We start from the raw sequence: 24,208 nt of genomic DNA on the forward strand, positions 1-24,208 counted from the left end.
CCAGGCCTGCAGGGGGGGGGGGGGGTTAGTGAGGGACCACAAACGATTGAATAAGCAGTTTGCATGGGGCAACCAGGCTGGCGGGGGGGAGGAGGGGCAGTTGGGGGCGACCAGGCCGGCAGGGGGGGGGCAGAAAGAGGCAACCAGGCCAGCGGGGGTGAGGGGATGGGGGGTGGGGAGGCAGTTAGGGGTGACCAGGCAGGCAGGCAGGTGAGCGATTAGGAGCCAGCAGTCCAGGATTGTGAGAGGGATGTCCGACTGCCGGTTTAGGCCCAAGGTTGGGCCTAAATCGGCAGTCGGACATCCCCCAAGGGGTCTCAGATTGGAGAGGGTACAGGCTGGGCTGAGGGGACCCCCCCTCCCATGCATGAATTTTGTGCACCAGGCCTCTAGTTCTCAGATATTAGAAGTATTGTGTCCACCTGCATCCATCTAACCAATGTCTCCCAAGTGCTCCTGTGTGCCAGGCACTGTTTCAGGCACTGGGGATGCAGCTGTGAGTCTGCTGGGCTTTGTGCAGCCCCTCACTCAGGGAACAGATGCTCCCATGGAGAGGGCAGACAGGCAACAGACAAACAGAGCAGACAGCATGTCAAAGCCTGGAAGGCATGGAGGAACATGAGTAGGGGCGGGGGGGGCGGGGGGACTGAGAGATCAGCCGATGCAACAAAGAGGTGACTTGGAGCAAAGGCCTTATGGAGCCAAGGGAGCCTGGAAGTAGAGGTCCCAGAAAGCGGGTGCATCTGGCAGAGGGAGGCTTGGAGGTCAAGGAGAGGCCCGAGTCTTGAGAGTTCCTCTGAGTTGGAGGGTCCAGTAGGAGGGCCAGACCTGGCAGATGAAGGGGGCGCCTTTGCCGCAGTGGGTGGCCGCCAGAGGTGATGAGCAGTAGCTGATTTGTATTTGCAAGTAGAGCAGAAAACCTGTCCCGGAAACAGCGGGAGCTGGAGGAGAAGTCAGGTGTGCTTCCTAGGTTTGGTGCTGAACACAGACAGGACTGCCCCTGCTGAGGCTGCAGGGTGGGTTTAGGGAGGAAATGTGAGGTGCATTTGCATCGTGGAGTCTGAGATGTCCAGGTGAGCCATCTGCAGATGCAGTGCAGTCTGAAGGGACTTGAGGGCAGAGTCCCCCCCTGCAACCACCATGTCAATTCCAAGCCCACCCTGTGGTAAAAGGGGCATTTCAGGTGCAATACTAGAAGTCTGAGCAGTGCCCTGGGGCTCTGAGGTGGGAGAAGGGGGAGCGAGGTAAGGTCCCTCACAGAAGGTACAGGGGCCATGTTTGGAGAAGGGCAGTGACTTGGATTCTGCATCACCCTGGTTTCTGACAAGTTGTTAGAAATGCTGTGGAAGAAATGCTGTGGAAGACAGTACGAGGCTGGCAGCCTGGCCCCCTTTCTGGGTCCTTGTGACTCTGGGGGGGTCTGCACGGCCCCAGGTCCTGCATTTGTGGAGAAGGAGGAGCTTGGGGCCAGTGTTCCCATGGACGGCCCCTGGCAACTCCGGGAGCTGAGCGAATGCCACCGTGGGGCGCCTGAGGCACCAAGCGCCCACCACTTGACAGCCAAGCCCTGAAGGATCCCCAGCCCTCGGCGCTGCGCTCCGTCCTCCATCGCCCTGCGACCGCATAGACCTCCCGGCTTGCGCCCCGCAGCCCAGGGCTCCAGGAGAGGGCGGGAGTGGGTTGCGGACGTGGGAAGGTGAGGCCAAGGGGCCGATCAGGCCGGGGGTGGGCGTGCCGAGAACGCGCGACGGTGTCTGCGCTCGCGTGTGCGCAACGGGGGCGGGGCCCCGCCCCAGGGCGGGAGGGGGCCGCTGGATTAAAGGCCACCCGGGCGGGCGGGGACCAGGACAGCAGCCCGCACCCAGAGCACTCTCGGCTCTGCGCTGCCCAACGCGCTTCCAGCCGGCCGGCGCGTCCAGCGGCCCCCGCGCAGCGCGTCCTGCAGAGCGCAGCCGGACTTACTCGACATGAGCGTCCGGACCGGACACTGAGCGGTGGGGATGATGTCGCAGCGCGGGGCACTAGGGCCCGGTTGGGGGCTTCTGCTGGCGCTGCTGCTGCCGCTGGGCGAGCTGCCGCCGGTGGGGGCCGTCGAGGAGGAGCCTGACAAGGAGCACGAAGAAAGCCAGGGCTTCCAGGTGGTCACATTAAAATGGCACCACGTCCAGGAACCGTATATCATCGCGCTCTGGATCCTCGTGGCCAGCGTGGCCAAGATCGGTAAGTGACCCCGGACTCGAAGGGCCTCCGGGTTCTGGCCCCGCCGCGACTTTCCCTCCACCGACCCCGCCTGCGCTCCAGCTGGCAGAATTAGGCGCCCACCTTCCTCCGGGTATGTGCCGGCTCCGCGGTCTTCCCTGCGGAAGGGGCGCGTTCAGTGTCAGTTGCCCCGCGGTCTGGTCCGAGAGCACCGCGCTCAGCCCCGGGGAGCCAGCCCTTGAATCAGGCAGGGGCCGCGAGCCTGGCCGGGCCCGGAGCGGCCGCGCGGGTCCCCGCGAGTCACCCACCCGATCTTGCCGGTGGGGAAGCCCGCTCACTCCGGACACCGGGTCCTGTGTTTGGGCTCCAGTCTGCCCATCCAGGACTGCGGTACAGCGCGTTTCCACGCTCTGGCGCTCCTGCGCCGGGTTTTCTGTCTGTCGGGCTTGCGGGGGGCTTTTTAACGCCCTGAAAAAGGGAATGCCCTTGTTGACAAGCACCGAAGTGATACTTTGTTCCCAGAGCAGAAGGGAAACGGTGCCGCTCATAATTAAGCCCAGTAAATTCCTACCGATAGGAGCGAGTTTCCCATTGAGAGCGGTTCTCTTTTTAAAACCCCTTCCTGTCAGATTTGTCTTCTCCTAACTTGCTCCAATGAGCCAGCAAAGTGGGATTGCCATAACTCGGCAGCAAGGTGATGGGAAGGTCATCTTTCCTAAGGGCTTCGGCGGACTGAAGTTTCTAAGTGCCGGTCAACACCAGAGAGGGTCTTAGCTGAGATATTGGAGGTAATGGCATTTGTAACTTACTAGGGGGAGCCTGAGGGAGGGCCCACTGAGCGCAAGGTCTGAAGACACCCCCCATCCTTGCCCCCCCCCCCCCTAGGAACTGTAGGTGGCAGGAACAGATAACTAATGGGTTTGAATGGGGAAGGGCAAGGCAAGAAGAAGAGGAGCCCTTCTGGGGCCTTGGAGGGCAACTGACGTCCTCAGCATGCTGGGAAAGAGGTTTGGGGCAAGACCTTAGAGGGCTTTGGACCTGGGGTTCGGGGTACCTGGCAGAGGCTGGCTGCAGCTTGTTCCCCTTCACGTCCTGCTTAGGCCAATGGCCTCCCTTGAAGTCCCTCTCTTTTCTGCTTTGTCTTTCTTAGGAGCTCCCTCTGCCTCCTCCCTCCTTTTTCCTGGCATCGGTGTCGCCCCTTGGCCCCACCTGCCTGGTCACCTTGCTTACTTTGTCCCCCACTGGAAAGCCCTGTGGTCTCATAAGCTGTGTCTCTGCCAGACGCCTCTGCCAGGGGCAGACCACTAACACTAGCCAATGTCCAATGTGACATTCACTGGGCAAGTCCAACCTCAATGTCTGGGCGTAGCCTGCCCTGACGCTCACACTGCTCACCTAAGAACTGACCTATTTCTGGGGCACAGTTTGGGGGGGGGGGGGGGAGTGGCGTCTCTTCCTCTGCCACCCTCTTTACTCTATGAAACCACCATAAGGATGATGACATGTGCAGGGTGGGCCCAAGACACTCTGGGCGGTGCAGCTCCTCTGTTGTGTAATCAAGCATGCATTTTCTGTCTAGTCTTGGTGTCGGCACAGGTGTGGAGCCTGGCATATGAGAGTCCGGTGCCAGCCATCAGGGCACCAGCTGTTCAGCCTTGAGTGGGTGTGGGGACCCTGGGAAGGCGGCACTGACCAAAGTATTTGCCTGGCCCAGATTTTGTTACTCACCCAGGAAGAGCCATGGCCTGCAGGTCTCTGAGCACTCGAACTGTCCAAAGAGGGCCTTCTCCAGGTGGGGGCCACCCACTCCAGCAGCTCCAGCGCCGTCTCATGGGCAGGGCAGAATGTGTTTTCTCCTGGCACTCACCATTTAAAAAGTCTCACTTCAACAGCACCACGCCCTGCATGTTTTAATCCTGGGAAGCTGGAGGAAGGGGCTCAGGACAACATAAAGAGGATCCCGGGGAGAAGACCCCTGGAGTGCCCTCTGACACTGGGTCAGGCCTTGCCCCGCCCCTGCCTGCATAGTTCTTCTGCATTTGGAGGCTCCCACTATGATGGCACTGGGGCCTGGCCTGTGACTAGGCAGCACTACACACACTCAGTTTCCCCATCTTTACAAGGAAGCTGGGAGTGTACCCATGCCCAGCCCTCTCCCAGCCTTGCTCCCTCCCTGTCCTTCCTTGTGGCCTCTCCCCAGTAATCCTATCCCTGGAATCCCCTGCACTGACCCTGCCCAGTTCCCCAAGGTCATCTTTGTGACCCCACCTCTCTTCCCTGCCCTCTGAAGTCCCCCACTCCTTACTGCCTTGTCCTGCCTCCATCTTCTGAGGCTGCTCCTTCTTCGTCCACCTTGGGGCCCTGCCCCTGGGTCTGGACCTAAGCTCTCCTCCCCGACCCCCCCCCCCCCGCCCCACTCTCCCTTCACTGCCCCACGCCCAGCACCTCCAGGTACTGTCTTCCAGGGGCTCCCATCTCCAGCCCAGGTTACCTGAAAGTGCAGCTGGTCATCAGGCATCTCCGCACAGACATCTCCCCACACCTCAGATGAACCCCCACTCTCCCCACTTCTCAGCTCCCCAGGCTCAAAACCAAGGCTTAGCAAACAATCTGGACCCACCGCTCACACTTAGCCACACAAACCAGGAATCACCTCGAGCCAGTCACCTCAGCTCAGTGGTCCCAGCTCACTCCAGACCAGACCCAGCTGCACTCCACGCCCTCCAAGGCTCGGGTCTCACCCCCCACAATCCACTGTGCTCTCTGCAGTGAAAGTCAGAGCTCTGACCTAGTTTCTGCTGGACTAAGCCAGGGACTTCCCACTGCCCAGCCCACCTCCCTGCTCAGCCCTCTGCATTCAGGTGCCCACCCTTCCCCCACCACCCACCCCTAAGAACTCTGGACTTACAGTTGAGGTTCATACTCAGGGACTAGACCCCCTCAGACGTCTCCCTCCCTGGAAAGCCAACCCTAATGCCTATTGCTCATACCCCTAAAGACTAATCACGCCCACACCTTCCTCTAACTGGGCCCGGAGGCCTCGTGGCCGTGGGTCCAGCCCATGCACAGATGAGGGACGTGCTTGGGTCACAGTGCACTTCCTCCTGCCTCACAGTCCAGGGTTCACACTTGTTAAGCTACTTGGCCCCTTTCATCATTCAAAATGGTCAGGGATCATCCGGACTATTTGAGTCTCAAGTTACAGAAACAGAAGAGCTGGACTGATACTGATTTCCAAACACCTGTGTTGGAGAAGTCAGATTTCTACCAGCCATATGTAACCTTGTTGGGGACAGAAGGTGCAGGGGACCCTGAGACACAGGCAGTAACTCCTGCATAAGCTTCACAGCGGCTTCTCTGCTCAGCAGCTGGGGACAGAGAGCTGTGGAGAGCAGGGTCACAGCACTCTCTGGGTGGCCCGGGCCTGGGTTCTGCCACTTTGCAAGGTGAGGAGCAGGTATGGCTTTGTACCCACAGCTGTCCAAGACCCTGAGCCTGCAAGCTCCCCACATGTATGCATTTGGGTCTGTTACTGCGTCTTTAGGAAATTCAGAGGCGAAGGAGGCCCCTGAGGCCAGGGAGCCATCCACAGCTCAGGGACGGGTGGAAAATGAGGTTGAGGATCCTTATGCAGTGGGGAGGGGAGAGGACTTTCCCTGGAACAGCCGGGAGCCCTGGACATGTGCTTCTCTGGGGGGTCCCGAGTCTGCAGCCGCCCATACCAGGGTCACTTTGGACCTTGGACCAGGCCAGGCTTTCTCTCCCTAATCGTGTTCTCAGTCCTCAGGCCTCCCCCGGCTGTGTGACTTCTGTCTAGACGCCCTACCTAATGGTGGATTTCTCTGCGGTGTAGCTGTCGGGCCCCGGGTGTCTGCCCTGAACTATGCTCCAGGCTGTGTGGGAAACTCTGGGGTGGTGTTTACCTCCTGGGCTAATTACACCTGCTCTGGTTTTAGACGAGGAGCCCCTGACTCCTATCCCACTCTCTCCTGTGGGCTCCTGGGCACCTTCCACCGTGCTCTCCTCTCTGCACCCCCTGAATTGCCCTAGCTGGCCTGGAGGGAACACATGAGAGGATCTGGAGGACATGGATGGCCTAGAAGGGCAGAGTAACCCACATGAGTCCCCAGTGGAACCTATCCTTCCAAGAGTAGACAGTCAGTGGGCCCTAGTGGACCCCAATCCTCACAGGACAGATGGAGTCAATGGGAGTGAGGACCCATTATCCAAGGCCTGGAACCAAGGACTCTCCCTGGAGTTTCTCCTGGAGGGAAGGTGCCATGCTGAAGGTGTAAAGTCTCCTTTTTCAGGAACTGCCCACGGGAGAATTAGCCCCTGGCTATAAAACAATCCATGGGCATTTGGAGCTAAGGTATTTTGTTGGAATAATCTGAGGAAGGGGGCAAAGGTCGGGCAGTACGATAGCACCCAGTCCTGCCTGCTCCAGAAGGGACTCCCACCTGGGAGCCTTCCACCCGGGCCAGCTTCCCGAAACAGTCCAGAGAGAGTCACTACCAGTTCCCAGGATCCAGGCTCTTCTTCGGAGTCTGGGCCCAGGTCAGCCTTGGCATGCACGCACAGGCTCTGAAGGAGGAGTTTGGTGAAACTTAGCTCTGGGCTCTCTGATCTGGCCCTTAATCAGCCTCACACTTCATTTCTTCACAGACATGTTCAGCCCACCCCCACCCCCAGCTCTTGGCCGGTAAGACAGAGGTGGGATTTCCCTCCACACGTGCCAGGCCCTTCACCATGCGCTCCTCAGGAGCCAGGGAGTGTTTAAAGTCGGGGTTCCCATCCACACATCTTCTCCCCGTTGTCTCTCCACTCCCTTTCGGCAGCGAGTTTTACCAGGAGCTGTGCACCTGAAGCGGGTGGGGGAGCTCAGTGTCTGATGAAGGAGGCAAGCCGACATCAGGGCTGGCCAAGGTTAGGTCTGGCCAAGGTCAGGGCCAGTCTCCTCAGCTCCTCTACCTGCCCTACGCTGGCAGGTGCTCTGAGTTTCTCTCAGAGAAGGGGCTTCCCTGGCTCTGTCCCTGCTGGGGAGCTAGGACAGGCCTGATCCCAGAGCATGGTATCCATGGCTCTGAGTCTGACAGCTGGCACCTCTCTGGTGTTGGGTCTCAGACACCAAGTTTTGGGGTGCTGAATATTGGGATGCTGGATCTCAAGTACCAGGTATTAGGGTACCAGGCCTCAGGGACCATGTCTGGGGTGCTAGGTATTGGGGGGGGTGCATCTGTGCGAGCCCGCTTCCCTGCCCTCAGCACTGGAGCCTAGAGTGTGTGATTGCCTGAGCCATGCCAGACACAGTGGGGTCTCTGCCCCCTGCACCCAGTCAAGTTTCAAGGTGGCTGGCTTCCTAGTATGAGAGTCTGAGCTGTTTGAGGTTTGCTCACCTGGGGCAGGTCTTTGACCTCACCCATGCCTGTATCTTGCTCATATCTTGCCCCCACCCTCTGACCTGCAGCCCTTCTTCCTGACCTGACCTCATGCACTTGTTTCCAGCTCTTCTCTATCTCTTCATATCTTTGTCTTCTATCTCCTCCTGTCTGTTCAGAGCTGGGGAGATAGCAGTGCTGGGAGTCCAGGTGCCTGCAGCACTCCTCCCCACCCAGCCTTGTCTGCAGAGCCCATCAGATTAGAGGGGGCGGGGTGCGGCTGAGCTCAGGGGGGCATGTGGCCTCCCATGGCAGCCTCCCATCCACCCTGATGTAGCCCTGCTATGCAGTGGCTTTTCTTGGTTTCACCTGAAGCTCAGACTCCTACACACACACACACACACACACACACACACACACACACCTCCCTAGTCAGGCAGGTCACCAGGGCTTGGAGCCCCACCTACCCAGGATCTTTCTTGCCCCACCTCTTCTGAGCTCAGAACCCTCCAGCCTCCTACCCCCCAGCTCCTGAGGCTGCCCCGCAACCAGGTCAGTGTTGCAAAGACAGGGACTGTGTATTTCTCTTCCTGTGGTGTCCCCAAAGCCGGAGGCCTGCCCGCCCCCAGCAGTGCTCCTGAATATCTGCTTTGCAGGAGTGAGGGATGAATGAATGAGTGAGTGAACCAATGAATACACTGATGAATCTCAGCTCCTAACTTGTCTGTGAGCTTCCCACAAACCATCCAGGTGCTGGGTTTGAGAAGCAGCTCCTTAAGCTCTTTGGCTGAATTTCCCCCCCCACCCCACCCCAAATTGCCATGTAGCCTCTGGTGAGCTGAGTGGCACACCCTATGACAACACCCTCCAGGCAGGCAGACCATTGACAAGTGGTGGCAGCATTAGCCAGAGCACTGCGGGCATGTTGGGGTTCAGGGTGGGGCACCATCACCCCAAACAGAGCTAGCCTGGGTGAGCCAGGTCCCCGGGAGGCGGCATGCTCGCCTATGCATATCTCAAGTGCCCTCTACCACAAGTTGAAATCTTCCGCCCTGTTCGCCACTGTGCAACCTTCTGGAATAAGACAGAATGAATCTGCCAGGTCCTGACATGCTGGCCTCCAGACACACAGACACCTGCACAGGTTCTGGCTCATGCACCTTCCTGGAACATAGCCTGGAACTTGGGTCCCAGGCAGGTCAATACCCTCAGCACATTGATGACTTTTTTGGGTTTGAATGGTTTGCTTTATCAAAATATTCCAAAATGTTTGATTTTTTTTTTTTTTTTTTTTTTTTTTTTTAGCAGCCATAGTTCTGGGCACTAGATGAGCTCTCACCAGTGTAATATTCATTTAACAAATGTTAGTGCTGCCACGTGCCTGGCACTGCTGTAGGCCAGGAGGAGGCCACTTCAAACAAAATAGACCCAAACTTTGGAGGGTAGCATTTGTGCAGGGACAGACAGACGCAATCATGCCACAGGATGATGGCATTAAGTTCAATAGTGAACAAATGATGGGAGGAGTGAGTCCTTGGGTAAGGGGGAAAGCATTTTCAGAGTGGAGCAGCCAGTGCAAAGGTGCTGTGTGGGCATGTGTCAGTTTATCTGAGGAGCAGGTGGGAGAGCCACCAAGGGTGGGGTGGGAGGTAAGGTCAGAGGGGCCAGGGAAGTGGAGCCATGAGAGCTTCTGAACGGAGGCGAACTTGACCCCACTGGGAGGTAAAGCAAGCTGCTGCTAGTGCCAGGTCTGGGGCTTCTTATTGAGTGGTATGGAGCATGCTGACACCAGCTGTTGCTTGTTTGAGAGATTTTAGGAAAGTCTGAAGCTTGAGCTAGGACAAGCCATTCATATGGAAAAACCACTGCAAACACCTTGGGGGGCGGTGGGCGGCTGTAAATTGGGTGGGGTGGGTCTCAGGGAATCACCAAGGCAGAGCAAATGGTGTGAGCCAGGTTGATGGATACTCAGATATGGGGCTTGCCAGTCAGCTCTGTGATGGGGGAGGATGAGGGAACAATGACCCCTGTGAGCACCTCTGTCTGGGAGAAAGCTTCCCCTGAGTTCTTGTTCTGGTTACAGACAATCCAGTTCCTCCCCATATGTCCCTGTATACCCACAAGCTGCAGCCCGAGCACTGGAGCTCAGAGGGAGTGAGTCTGTGTGCTGCCCCTTTACAAGGAACTGCCTGGGACTCCAGCAGCCTCTCTGTTACTTAGCCACAATCCCCACTGGTTTTTATAGCCCAAAGTTATGGGGGCTTCTCTTCACAGCACTGGAAGCCTGGGCTGAGGGTGTGGTGTGGGGCTGGGATCCCTTGTTCCTCATGGGAAGCCTCTACAGCCGATATATCCCTCTTGATTAAAAAAATACTACATGTGTGCATTGGACCAGCCTGTTCTGCATCTCCACCCCTCCTACCAGTTTCACAGTGCTTTCTTCTTTAATTTCTTAGTTGTAGGACTTCCATTCAACCAAAGTTTAGGTGGTTCTGAATGATGGTTGTTCTGTATTTTTGTTGTAATTTTGTTGTGAGAGGTGGCAAGTATCAGCGTTTACCTACACTGCCATCTTGGTTCTTCTCTGTTGGCCATTTTTTGCCCCAGGGTGAGTTATAAAGGGGAAAAGCCCTCTGATTTCCTAAGATTCTTCCCAGTAACATGTTCAGGATAAACAAGTCAGAAAACCAGTGCATATGTTCACTAGGGTCTGATTAGCGATGCAAGCTCTCCCTGCCAGGAGCTCTGACGGCCTTGGTGAGAAAGGGCCTCCAAGAGCTGAAGAGCCCACCAGGCTGTTGTTTTGGCCTCTGTACCTCCAGCATCCCAGGAGGGTGCATGCCTGGGAGGTAAGGAGGGCGAATGGTGCCTGACCTTGGACTTGAACCACATGCAGGGGTGGCGATGACCACTGACAGCACCAGGGCTGTGGGTTCTTATGGCAAAGCCCTGGGCAGCACCTGAGCTGGGTGAGCACTGACATGGATATTCTTGAGGTCATGCAAGGTGCCTTGACTGAGCCTGGAGTCCTTCCTTGGAGCTGGCTGTGTCTCAAGTCCACATCTATAAACCAAGTGTTCATTCAGGTCTAGAAAGAGGTCAAATCCCCATGGTTTACTGGGTGAGGGGTCAGAGTCCAGCCAGAGGGGTCAGGTGGTGGCCAGATACAGGCTTCCCGTTTGGGGGACATCAAGATGGGCCTCAGAGGAAGAGAGATGGCTGGGCTGAGTGAGAGAGGCTGGGGGGAGAATACTCAGGCAGAAGCACCAGCCCAGGGGGCTCCAGTGGGTGGGGACCAGGGCCATTTGGGCTGCAGTGGTGGATGGTTACATCCTGAAGGTGGAGAAGGGGGATGGGGCATGGTTGAGCAAAGTTGTCTCCCAGGTTCCCCCCCCCCCCGCCTCCCCCCCCCTCCCACACACACACACCCTGATAGAATGCTCTACTTCAGGCACAGATATGGTCCCTGCAGACAGAACAGTGTCAGCTCCAGGAAGGTGTCTTGTGAACCATCCTAGGCCCAACTCCAGCCTCTGGGGGCAGACATAGATCAACTCCTTTCTGGGTCAAACCAGTGCTCAGGGGGAAGGAGTAGGGCTGCTGGGGGAGGGTCGGACTCTGTTTCTTCCCTTCCCTGAATTCACCACCTGCCGAGCTGTCATGCCAAAGTCCAACCTGGTTGAGTTCTCAGCTGGAAAAGGGTTTCTTGCAAAGGCAGGATGGGAAAGCTGGAAATGCCTGTTTCTAACAGCTTTTAGAACAATGCAAAGGGTGGAAACCACCAGCTCATAGGGGCTCTGTTCCTTCTTGGACTTAACTAGGTCTAGTTTTTGGGTGCTACAGCTTACCCTTCTGCTTTCCTTTGGAACTTGGCCTGCATGTGCTAGGCACTCAGCATAGTTCACCCTCATCCCCACTGCTTACTAGCTAGATATGTGTGTGAACAAGGCAGGGCCACCGGGGAGGCCCACGTCTGTGCATTTCCATGTGCATGTCCATGTGTAGTTGTGCGTGTGTGCATATGTGTGTATGTGAGCTAGTTCCTATGAGGTTGAGGGCTTCAGCCTATGGCCCTGAGATCTATTCCCCATATGGCCATGGATACTGGGCCTGGATTTGAATCCTGCCTCTGTCATTGCCCCAGGCCCCTCAATTACTTCTGTGGCACCAACAATCCCTACAAGGGATCAGCAAGGAGTGGGTGAAATTTGGGCCAGGACAGATGGTGGCAGTCACTTGGTGGATATCCAATTAACTCGAGTCATTGTCACCCCCACATATCTGGTGGAGTGTTGGCATGATGGCTGTCAAACCGTGGACGCAGGGTCACCAGGAAGGCTCCCTGGACCCACCCCAATGGGAAAATCTGGGCTCCCAGGGGAATGGGCAAGGGAAGAGCCTGAGGGTGTGGGAAGAGGCTGAAGCCATCCTTGGCTGACCTTGGGTGAGCCCATTGGAGGCTTGTCCCACTGAAAGTGTGTAGTGGGGTCACAGAGGCCTTTCCAGCTTGAGAAGTCACCAGGCACCCCCCAGAGCAGGCCCCTCAGTCTCCTGATCCTTCCCAAAGGCCAACTGAGAGGCCAGACTCCATGCAAGCAGATGTCATCCCCATGTGGTGACAGTAGTAACTCAATGACTGAGCGGAATGTGCTATAGAGTGCACATTGTAAAGCAAAACCACACCTCCACGTGCGGAATCGCTGCCCATTTCCATGTCCTGTTCCTTCTGCCAAGAATCTGGATGAGGGACCAGCTGTCTCTGTCACCTGGGGCAGCAGCTGAGAAGCCTGTGAGACCAGCTGTACTGGGCCTGTTCAGTCCCCTGGGGGCAGCTCCAGACATCTCAAGTTAGCCCTTCCAGGGTGAGGCTGGGGCAGGCCCCCAGCTCAGGGATCTCCTGGAGGGAAGAGGCTGGTCACTGTCCCTGAGCAGATACCACCCCAGCTGCAACTTCCTGGAATTTGAGGACTCTCTAGGGCCTCCCAAACCCTGGCTCCTGCCTGGTCTGCTGCTGCCTCTGAGAGGACTCGTGGTCGCCTTGTCTGAGGGCAAGCTGTTGTCACTTCTGAGCCTCAGCCACCACAGCAGGGACATGGCCAGCAGCAGCCTCTCTCTCCTGTGTGGCTCAAGCAGGTGAATTGAATGCCCAGAAAGTAAAAGGTGCCTGGTGCACTTTCTGCGAACATTTGTAATTACCCTCCATAGTGCCCAGCACATAATCAGAGATCAACAAACAAACGCTGGATAAAAACAAAAATGCCAAGACAGTCACACAATAGCTACAGTCACCTATATCTCAGCCATTGAGCCGTGGATCTCACAGCACCCAGCAAGTGTCCTTCGATGCTGGGTAAGGAGGGGACCCAGCAGTCCCACCCCACACACCTATTACCTGCAGCCTCTTGGTCCTCACTTGTCCTTGAGTTGGGAATGATTTTGTGACCTTGTCCTGGAGGGTCCTGGTTTCCACCCACTGAGTCCCCAGCTACAGGGTTACTTCATGGAGCTGGTCAGGCTTATGAGGAGTGGTCCACCCTGTGATGGTGTTGGCCCCGTGCAGGTGAACCTCACACCACAACTGCTAATTTGCCTCTTGTTTCTCCACTGTATCACAGTGCTGGGGTTGGATAGCAATCTCCAGTACAGTGACTAAGATTGGGGGCAGAGGGGTCATCATGACTGTCATTTAAATATATAATTAGTGAACAGAGCAGGGCCAGGGGTCAGGGGTGGGATGGGGTCTCTGGCCACTGTCACCATGTGCAGGTGTTGGCAAGTCCAAGCACCCACTCCCCCCAGTAAAGCTCACTTTTCTGGAACCGGAAAAGGAAGGCAGTGTTACGTTTGTGAGGAGTCCCTGGGGTTGTCAAAACCCTTTACTCATTAACTCAATAATGCTGAGAATGTTCGGATGGCCAAGGTGCCCTCAGCCCCATGCTGGACTGAGTCTTGCCCCACATCCTGCATTTTGGGGCCTAGGGGCCTGAGAGGAGTGTATCCTGGCCCAGCACCACCCCCCTCCCCCCGCCTTCTGGGGTGTCCTCCACAGGAGGCCCTGGCAGGTGCAGGATGGACACACGTGGCCAGCTACCCAGGGACAGGATGGGCTCTTTTCTCCACTCTGACCTCCTGACCACCAGCTCAGCGTCAGGAAACCCCCCACCCCAGCCAGGAGCTCCAGCTAGCACAGCGGGAGGAGAACAAGGGGCTTTGTCTTTGAGAACCCCACCAGGCTGCCCATGTGAGGGGCACCTCCAGTGGGCTTTCCATTTATATCTCTGGTTTTCTCAACGATCTGAGAATTCGTTTTCATGTTAATGCGCTGAATGTAAATCAAAAGATCAGTGTGCCTTCCTCAGCCGGTGCCAGCATCTTGCTAAGGGTGTGGTGTGTCGTCTGTAATCCTGAATTGTGCTTGTGGCCCGCGGCTAACACAGAACCGAGTAATATTTCTCAGGTAGACCTGATGTGGCACAGTTGTGTTTGCTCTGTTCTTGGCGGAGGCCTGGCCCCTGACCCACATCTCTAGTGGCCACCATCAGGGGCCCGGTGCTCAGGGCAGGCAGCCCTTGGGTTAAGTGGGTCCATCATACCACCCAGCCACCTGCAAGAGCCTGAGGGGCCGCGTTTATCTGTTTTCAGCTTAAATCTATGCTATGGGGCCTCAGTGCCTGACTGTGGGAAGTTAAACAAGGTACTCTTCCTGGGAAGAAGGTTCTCCTGCTTCTTAATGTCCCCCTTGGGATAACACCTTGTGCCTCCATCAAGGGGAGCAGGGGAGGGTCTGAGCTCCCTGGACAGCCTGGCCCTGAGCTTATCATCCTGCCATGAAAGCCACTCAGGTAGCCCATGGCTGGGCCCAGGAAGGGTGCCTGCGCACGCCATGGTGAAGGTGTGTGCATGCCGTAGTAGGTGTTCAGCATGCCAGGTAGGTGTGTGCATGCTGGGTAGGTATGTGCATGCCGTGGTAGGTGTGTGCATGCCGTGGTAGATGTATACATGCTGTGGTAGGTGTGTGCATGCCGGGTAGGTGTATACATGCCGTGGTAGGTGTGTGCATGCCGTGGTAGGTGTGTGCATGCCGTGGTAGGTGAGTGCATGCCATGGTAGATGAGTACATGCCATGGTAGGTGTGTGCATACCGGGTAGGTGTATACATGCTGTGGTAGGTGTGTGCATGCCGGGTAGGTATGTGCATGCCGTGGTAGGTGTGTGCATGCCAGGTAGGTGTATACATGCTGTGGTAGGTGTGTGCATGCCATGGTAGATGAGTACATGTCATGGTAGGTGTGTGCATGCTGGGTAGGTATGTGCATGCCGTGGTAGGTGTGTGCATGCCGTGGTAGATGTATACATGCTGTGGTAGGTGTGTGCATGCCGGGTAGGTGTATACATGCCGTGGTAGGTGTGTGCATGCCGTGGTAGGTGTGTGTATGCTGTGGTGAGGGCATGTGTAAGCCATGGTGTGGGGGTATGGAGTGGAAGTTCCCTCCTTCCTATTACCCAACCAAAAAATTAAAACCAAAGAAAATAAATGACAGCTTTTCCCTTTTGCTTTCATGGGGCTTGGATAGAAGCACTCAATGCACGTTCCTTGCAGGAGTCTGATTTTTATCTTTACAACAGCCCAGAAAAGTCTAGACTGTCTATTATTTTACAATGAGGAAACCAAGTCTAAAAGAGATAAAATGCTAATAATAACTTGTAGTAAGAGCCAAGACAGGTCCCTCCTACAGAAAGTCGTCCAATGTGCAGGAATGCGATTCTGACCACCCCCAACCCCGCCCCCTCCCCGCCCCGTAGGGCACCTGCAGCTGAGGACAGGGGAAAGCTCTCAGCCAGGCCATTCAGCAGGGCCTGCCCTTGGCTCCTGACTCTTCTGCCTTTGAGGTGCACAGTGGGATGTGGTGACACAAAAGGTGTCTTGGTTCTCTGTGTTTGCCTCCAGGAGCTTTGGTCTGCATCTGCCTCAGTTGAGCTTTCTAGAGACTCGGTGTCCCTGGGGGACCTCGGCTGGCGGCGTCTCGTGGTCCTCTCACCCTGAGGAGCCCTTTGTCCTCGGGCTGTGCTGCATCAGTATAAAAAATCAATAGCCCCATTGCTTCCTGCTGCTCTGTGGCCTGTGACAAAGTCCTGTCTTCCACGGATGGTGCTCAGAGCACCCTGATAGTGGAACCGTGGGGACATGGCAGCCACATGAGCAGGCACAGCCTTTGTTTATGATGCCATGGGACATTGTCCACACATTGTGTCTGCAGGAAGATGTCCTCAGAGGAAGTGGCCTTGCTGGGATTTTTTATATGAAACTTAAAGGTTAATGAAATCCCAACTCTCCCCTGTTCAGAGCGTCGGTGTACCAAATCCTTGTAGCCTTTTTTGGGGTCCCTCCCACCCCCAACCCCATGCCAAAGTGAAGTGTCTGCATCTTTGCTTCAGTGGACTTTACAATGAATTTGATGGTTAGAGTCAATCCCCAGACCTCCAGCCAACCACAACCCCAAACTGAGGGCGAGATTTTTCTCCTCTCACAGCGGCTTCCAGTGAAGTAATGAACCTTTTATGTTCTTGAAACTCAAAGCCTTGATAAAAAACACACCTCTGATTTTCCCAGCCAAGCAGGCCGTCAGCTCCCTCATTCTGTGAGAGGGGGGCCACCGCATGTGCTCTTCCATGTCCCTTTCTCATCTTGTTCAGGAAAAGGGAGCTCGTGTGGTGCTGGTCCAGACCTGCGGGACTCTGATGTGACATCCTCCATTTGTCTTCTCTGCTTTTCCCAGTGCGCCTGTCACACGAGCTCAATGAGTCAGTTGTTGAACAAGGTCTCAGTGACAGGATCACCCGCTACCTCCTAAAGTTGTGTCCCATGTGTCGTCAGCTTGATTCATGAGTGGGCTCTGCCTGCCCTCTTCTGGGGTCCTGGCCAGCCCCGACCTCCACCCAGCTCACCCCCAACTCCAGGTGCTGCTTTTAAGGACTTTCCCCCTTCCCCGACCAAATTTACCTCCCCTGGACCCTCAGCTTATCTCACACCTGTTCCAGTTTCACTTAAAGATAGTGAAGCTATCTTCAGATCAGTAGAAATCATCCAATCTGAAGAATTTATCTAATCTGTAAATGTGTATATTTCACTAAACTGGGTGCATTTGGTCATTATTTCTTTAGATTTTTTTTTCTACCCCATCCTTTCTCTCCTTTTTTCCTGGGACTCCCATTACTCATAAATGGTCCTTTTGCCATTGTCCCACAGGCCACTGAGGCTCTTCGTTTTGCAATCTTCCTTCTCTTTGTTCTTCAGATTGGATAATTTCTATTGATGGATCTTCAAGTTCACCATCTCTTCTGTCATCTCTGTCTGCTGTTAAAAGCCTATCCATTGGATTTTTCATTCAGATAATGAATTCTTCAAATCTAGAACTGCTATTTGGTTCTTTTAAATATCATCTATTTCAAGGGTCAGTTGACTACAACCCATGGGTTGGTCACCTAATTTTGTGAATATAGTTATATTGGGATACAACTGTGTGTTATGGCTATTTTTTGTGCTAAATGGTGGAGTTGAGTAGTTGCAAAACAGACTGTATAGCCCACAAGCCTAAATGATTTACCATCTGTTGCTTTTTTGCCTTTTATTTCACCCATCCCCAACTCTCCTATCCTTTGGTAACTATTGGCTTGTTCTCTATAGCCATAGATCTGCTTCTTTTTTTTTTTTTTTTTTCAGATTCCATATATAAGTGAAATCATATGGCATTTTGCTTTGCCTGTCTAATTATTTCACTTAGCACAACACCCTCTAGGTCCATTCAAGTTATTGCAAATGCCAAGATTTCACTTTTTGTATAGCTGACTATATATATACAATATTCCATCATATATATATATATATATATATATATACAGATATATATATATATATCTGTATATATATATACAGATATATACATGTACATACATACCACATCTTCTTTATCCATTTATCTATTGATAGACATCTAGGTAGCTTCCATATCTTGGCTTTTACTAGTAATGTTACAAGGAACATAGGGGTGCATATATCTTTTCAAATTAGTATTTTTGTTTCCTTTGGGTATGTTGGGGTCCAGCCCCAGCAGGTCCAGGGGTTCCCCAAAGGTGTGGACAGAGTTGGCGAAGAAGGAATGACACCGAGGCAGAGTTCAGTTGATCATCATAGCCAGGTTCTCCTTTTATTGTTTTGTTACATCTATATTTATACCATTTGATCCTATAAGCAAGCCTCTATAATCACATCATGGTATGTTTTGGGTAACGTTCTAAGTTCCTTGTTTCTTATGTGAAGAAACAAAAATCCTGTCAAAAATCCTTTTCCAAAAATCCTGTCTCTATCTAGTTCTGTTGATTTTAATCTTGTCTAGGTTAATCTCTGTGTTCCATTACAAGGGCTATTCCAAGGTCACTGCTCTACTGATAGGCTATAAGGAAGTGACTGAAGGAGATTCTCCTACCCAGTAAAGGTTATGTCCTCCCAGCCTTGCTGCTTGCCTTCCCTGGGACTGCCCTGTGTCGGTGGATCTCCAGGGGTATAGGCTTTGGTGCTTTCCCTGGTGGGCAGACCCCTGGGGATGTGGGCCCAACAAGTCCCAGATTTATTGCCACCAGTCTTAGTCCAAGTTCTTCATAAGTAGTACATGGTATTTCTGTAACACTAGGGGGTTTCACTGATTTATTCTCTTCCTTAGTCCTGTTAATCCCTAACTCCAGGGAAAAATCCTCACCTGGGGAAACAACCTTTCTCGGGGAGGTGGTCCTGTTTAAAACACTAACCGGTTTGGCTCAGTGGATAGAGCGCCGGCCTGCGGACTGAAGGGTCCCAGATTCGATTCCTTGGTTGCAGGCAAATCCCCAGTAGGGGATGTGCAGGAGGCAGCTGATAAATGTTTCTCTCTCATCGATGTTTCTAACTCTCTATCCCTCTCCCTTCCTCTCTGTAAAAAAACAAAACAAAACAAACAAACAAACAAACAAAAACCACATAGCGCTAAGAGGGGGAGCAAACATATGCCATGTACGCCAGGTCCTTTGACACATAAGCTGTGCAGATGTTTCTTCCCTGGAGCGACTGTGTCAAGCATCAAGGGTGGACCAGCTTCCGGCATGGGTAAATAACCAGAAGTGGGATTATTGCTGGAGCTCTATTTTTAATTTTTTGAAGAAACTCCATATTTTTTGTATAGTGGCTGCATCAATTTACAATCCCACCACAGAGCACGAGGGTTCCCTTTTCTCCATATCCTTGCCAACACTTGCTGTTTGTTGATTTATTGATGATAGTCATTCTGACAGGTGTGAGGTTATTTCATTGTGGGTGTTTTTTCTTGTTGTTAATCCTCACTTGAAGATATTTTTTCCATTGATTTTTAGAGAGGGAGCGTGAGAGAGAAGCACCAATGTAAAAGAGATACATAGATTGGTTGCCTTCTGCACAGGCCCCAGTGGAGACTGGAGATCGAACCTGCAACCCAGGCATGTGTCCTTGATGGGGAATAGAACCCACAACCCTTCAGGGAGCAGGCCAATGCTCCAACCACTGAGCATACTGGCCAGGGCTCATTGTGGTTTTGATTTACATTTTTCTGGTGAGTAGTGATGTTGAGCATCTTTTCATATGTCTATTGGCCATATACTCTGGAGAAATATCTATTCAGGTTTTCTGCCCATTTTTTAAACAGATTTTTTTTTTTTGGTGTTGAGTGGTATGAGTTCTTTATATATTTTGGATAGTAACCCCTTATCGGATGTATCATTGGTGAATATCTTCTCCAATTTGGTAGGTTGTCTTTTGTTGATGGTTTCCTTCACTGTGCAGAACTCTTTAGTTTGAGTAAGTCCCATTTTTAATTTTTTTTTGTTTCCCTTGCCTGAGGAGACATATCCAAAAAAAATATTGCTAAGACAGATATCAAAGAGTTTGCTGCCTATGTTTTTTTCTAGGAGTTTTATGGTTTCAAGTCTTACATTTAAATCTTTAATCCATTTTGAGTTTATTTTTTATATATAATATAGAATGTGGTTCAATTTCTTTCTTTGCATGTATCTGTCTAGTTTTCCCAGCACTACTTATTAAAGAAACGGTCTTTACTCCATTGTATTTCCTTGCCTGCTTTGTAATAAGTTAATGGAACATATAAGTGAGGGGTTATTTCTGGGCTCTTTATTCTGTTCCACTGATCTACATATCTGCTTTTATGCCAGTTCCATATTGCTTTAATTATTGTAGATTTGTAATATAATTTGAAATCTGGGAGCTTGATACTTAACTTGGTTCTTTCTGAGTGTTTTTTTGGCCATGCAGGGTCTTTTGTGATTTCATGTAAATTTTAGGATTACTTGATCTAATTCTCAGATAATGCTATTGTTGTTGTTTTTTTAATCCTCTCCTGAGGATATGTTTGTTGAGAGAGAGAGAGAGAGAGAGAGAGAGAGAGAGAGAGAGAGAGAAGAGCAAAACATCCATTGGCTGCCCTCCACGTGTGCCCCAACAGGGAATCAAACCCAAATCCTAGGTATGGGCCTTGACCTGGAATCAAAACCCCCAAACCTTTTTGGTATATGGGACAACACTCCAATCAACTGAGCCACTTGGCAGGGGCACCATTGGTATTTTAATAGAGATTGCATTGAATCTGTATATTGCTTTAAGTATTTAGGACATTTTAACAATATTAATCCTGTCAATTATTGAGCCAGGTATAGACTTCCATTTATTTTGTATCATTTTTAATTTCGTTCTTCAGTATCTTGTAGTTTTCAGAGTATAGGTCTTTCACCTCTTCAGTTAAATTTATTCCTAGATATTTATGCTTTTTTTTCATTTTTTTAAATTTAAATTCTTTATTGTTCCAAGTATTACATGGGTCTCCTTTTCCCCCCATTGACCTCTCCCTGGCTGCTCCTACCCCCCAGCACATGCCCTTACCCCCTACTTACCCCCTACTGTCGGTGTCCATTGGTTATGCTCATATGCATGCATACAAGTCCTTTGGTTGGTCTCTTATCCCCTCACCTCCCGCCTTCCCTCAGAGGTTGGACAGTCTGTTTAATGCTCCTATGTCTCTGGTTCTATTTTTGTTCATCAGTTTATGTTATTCACTAGAGGCCTGGTGCACGAAATTTGTGCACTGGAGGGATGTCCCTCAGCCCAGCCTGCACCCTCTCCAATCTGGGACCCCTTGGAAGATGTCCAACTGACAATCCAGGACTACTGGCTCCTAACCACTTGCCTTTCTGCCTGCCTGATTGCCCCTAACCACTTCTGCCTGCCAGCCTGTTCACCCCCTAACTGCTCCCCTGCCGACCCAATCGCCCTCAACTGCCCTCCCCTGCCAACCTGATCTTGCCCCCAACTGCCCTCCCCTGCCAACCTGGTCACCCTGGTGGAAGCCGCACGGAGCAGCAGCTGGGACCCGCCCTCCGGTGGGTCATTTGAAAATAATTAGAGTTTTACTTCTTCCTTTCCAATTTGGATGCCTTTTACTTCTTTTTTGATTGCTCTGATTATCATTATTTCCTTCCTGCTGTTTACTTTGGGTTTTGTTTGTTCTTCTTTTTCTACTTTCTTTAGGTTTAAAGTTATTTGTTATTTTTTGGAATTTGTCCTGCTTTTTGAGATAGGCCTATACAGTATTAACTTCCTTCTTAGAACTACTTTTACTACATACCATAAAGTTTGGAAAATTGTATTTTCATTTGTCTCAAGGTAGCTTTCCCTTCCTGCTTGCTTTCCCTTTTGATCCATTGATTGCTGGTTTCCTAGCAACTTGTTTGGCCTCCACGTATTTGTGTTTTTTTCTAGTTTTCTCCCTGTGGTTGATTTATAGTTTCATGTTCTTGTGGTCAGGAAAGATGCTTGATACGACTTCAGTCTGCTTGAATTTATCGAGGCTTGTTTGTGGCCTAATATATGATCTATCCTGGAGAATGTTCCATGTGCACTTTAAAAAATGTGTATTTTGTTGTTTTTTAATGAAATGTTCTATAAATGTCTTTTAAGTTGATCTAGTCTAATGTGGACATTTAGGGCCATTGTTGACTTATTAATTTTCTGTCTGGATGATCTGTCCACTGATGTGCATGGGTTATTAAAATCCCCTACTGTTCTTGCATTAGTGTGAATTTCTTCCTTTATGTCTACTAATACTTGCTTTATATATTTAGGTGCTTCTCTGTAGGGTGCATAGATATTTATGATTGTTATACCCTCTATTTGGATTGACCCCTTTATAATTAGGTAATGTCCTTTTTTGGTCTTGTTTTTTTTTTAATTGTTTAAAAGTCTATTTTGTCTGATATGAGTATTGCTACTCCTGCATTCTTTTCACTTCTATTTGCATGGGATGTCTTTTCTATCCCTTTACTTTCATTCTGTGTATTGAAGTGAGTGTCTTGTAGGCAGCATATAAATGGGTCATTATTTTAAATCCATTCAGCCAGTCTATGTCTTTTAATCAGCACATTTAATTTATCTACATTTAAAGTAATTATTAAGTATGTACTTACTGCCATTTTGTTAGTTGTTGTTTTTTTAATATTTTTATTGATTTTTTTTTTTTTTTAGAGAGAGGAAGAGTGAGAGAGACAAATATCGATGTAAAAGATTGGTTACCTCCCATATGCACCCCAACTGGGGACCAAATCTACAACCTGGGACTGTGCCCTGACTGGGAATTGAACCAGTGACCTTTTGGTGCCAGGGACGATGCTCAACCAATTGAGCCACACCGGCCAGGGCACCGTTTTGTTAATTGTTTGGGGTTATTTTTGTAGTTCTCTGTTCTTTTCTTCTCTTCAAATCTTCCCCTGTGGTTTCCTGGTTATCTTTGGTGTTTTGTTTTGGTTTCGCATGTGGTAGTAAAAGTACTACATTTTTACTCCCCCATCTATGCTTTATGCTTTTGATATCATATTTTAGATCTTTTTGTTTTGTGAATCTCCTAACTACTTATTGCAGTTTGAGTTGAATTTTGGTACTTTTGTCTTTATAGTAGATATTTTTAATATCTGATTCACTGTACTTATTAAATATTTGGCTTTATCTGTGAGAATTTTTTCTTTCTTGTATTTCTTATTTCTGATTATAGCATTTCCTTTTCTGCTTAAAGAATACTCTTTACCATTTCTTGCAAAGCTGGCTTAATGGTAAGGAACTCCTTTAGCTTTTGTTTGTCCGGGAAACTCTTTATCTCTCCTTCAATTCTGAATGATAACCTTGCTGGGTAAATTATTCTAGGTTGTAGGTTCCCTTTGTGTTACTCCCTTCTGGCCTATAACTGTTGCTTCTGAAAAATCAACTGATAGCCTGTAGTTTCCTTTGTATATATCTAGTCATTTTTCTCTTGCTGCCTTCAAAATTGTCTCTTTATTTTTAGCTTTTGCCATTTTAATGACAATATGTCTTAGTGTGGGTCTCTTTGCTTTCATTTTGTTTGGAACTCGCTGTGCTTCCTAGACCTGGATTTCTGTTTCTTTCCCTAAGTTAAGAAAGTTTTCAGCTATTTATTTCTTTAAATAAAGCTTCTGTTCCTTCCTTTTTTTCTTCTCCTTATGGGTTCCCTAAAATGCAGATGTTTGCACACTTGATGCTATCTCTGAGGTCCCTTAAACTACCCTAATATTTAAAAATTCTCTTTTCTTGTTGCTATTCTGACTGGTTGGTTTCACTGGTCTGTCTTCCGGGTTGCTGATTTGTTCTTCTGTTAGGGAATTTTTCACCTCAGTTATTGTATTCTTCAGTTCTGCTTGATTCTTTATTATACTTCCTCACTCTTTGTTGAAGTGTTCCCTAAGTTCCTTTATTCCTCTCGATTTTGATGAGAATCCTTATGACCATTTCTTTAAATTCTTTATAAGGCAAATTTCTTTTTTTAAAATTTTATTTTCTTGTTTAAAGTATTACAAATACTAGTACATATGTCTCCTTTTTCCCCCTATTGACCTTCCCCTAGCCTCCCCTACCCCCCAGCACATGCCCTTACCGCCCCCCCCCACCCCGTGTCTTGTATATGTGTATATGCATGCATACAAGTCCTTCAATTGATCTCTTACCCCCCTCCTACACTCCCAGCCTTCCCGCTGTAATTTGACAGTCTGTTCGATGCTTCTCTGCCTCTGTATCTATTTTTTTGTTCATTAGGTTATAATGTTCTTTATTATCCATAAATGAGTGAGATCACGTGGTATTTTTCTTTCACTGCCTATCAGGCAAATTTCTTATCTCTGTTTGCTTAAGATTTTTCCTGGAGACTTTTCTTCCTTCGTTTGAGAGATATGTTTCTGTCTTTTCATTGTGTTTGGCTTTCTAAGTTTGATTATATGCATTAGACAAAATAGCTCTCTCTGAGTGTTAAAAAAGTGGCCTTGTCTGGAAGCAACTTCTGTGAAAGCTGTGTGTGCTGTGTTTTTGGCAGGCTGATCAGAGCCTGACAGGAGCCCACAGAGCCTGGGGCACCGGCTTGTTGGGCTGGAGCACCTCTGGGCAAGGAGGCCAGGTGCATGTGGTGACACCTGTTGATCCTGCTTGCTCCCTTTAATCAGAGCAGAAATGGGCTCTGAGCAGTGCGGCTGGGAATATGCTGCTGTGATCTTGTAGGCAGGCC

The 24,208-nt window shown here is 50.8% G+C and overlaps 1 protein-coding gene across 1 annotated transcript in view; it reads left to right on the forward strand.

Annotated features, from left to right (window-relative positions):
• Positions 1 to 2,000: 2,000 nt before the first annotated feature.
• SLC9A3 (solute carrier family 9 member A3) overlaps positions 2,001 to 24,208 on the forward strand; it is a gene marked incomplete at both ends in the record, with an annotated part of 44,725 nt that continues 22,517 nt past the window's right edge. The window contains one exon of the mRNA XM_081089424.1: positions 2,001 to 2,220. Within this exon, the coding sequence (XP_080945550.1) occupies positions 2,001 to 2,220 (220 nt within the window). The remainder of the gene's footprint in view (positions 2,221 to 24,208) is intronic.

Source organism: Myotis nattereri (assembly GCF_964212035.1).
Source record: "Myotis nattereri genome assembly, chromosome: 4".
Lineage (NCBI taxonomy): Eukaryota > Metazoa > Chordata > Mammalia > Chiroptera > Vespertilionidae > Myotis > Myotis nattereri.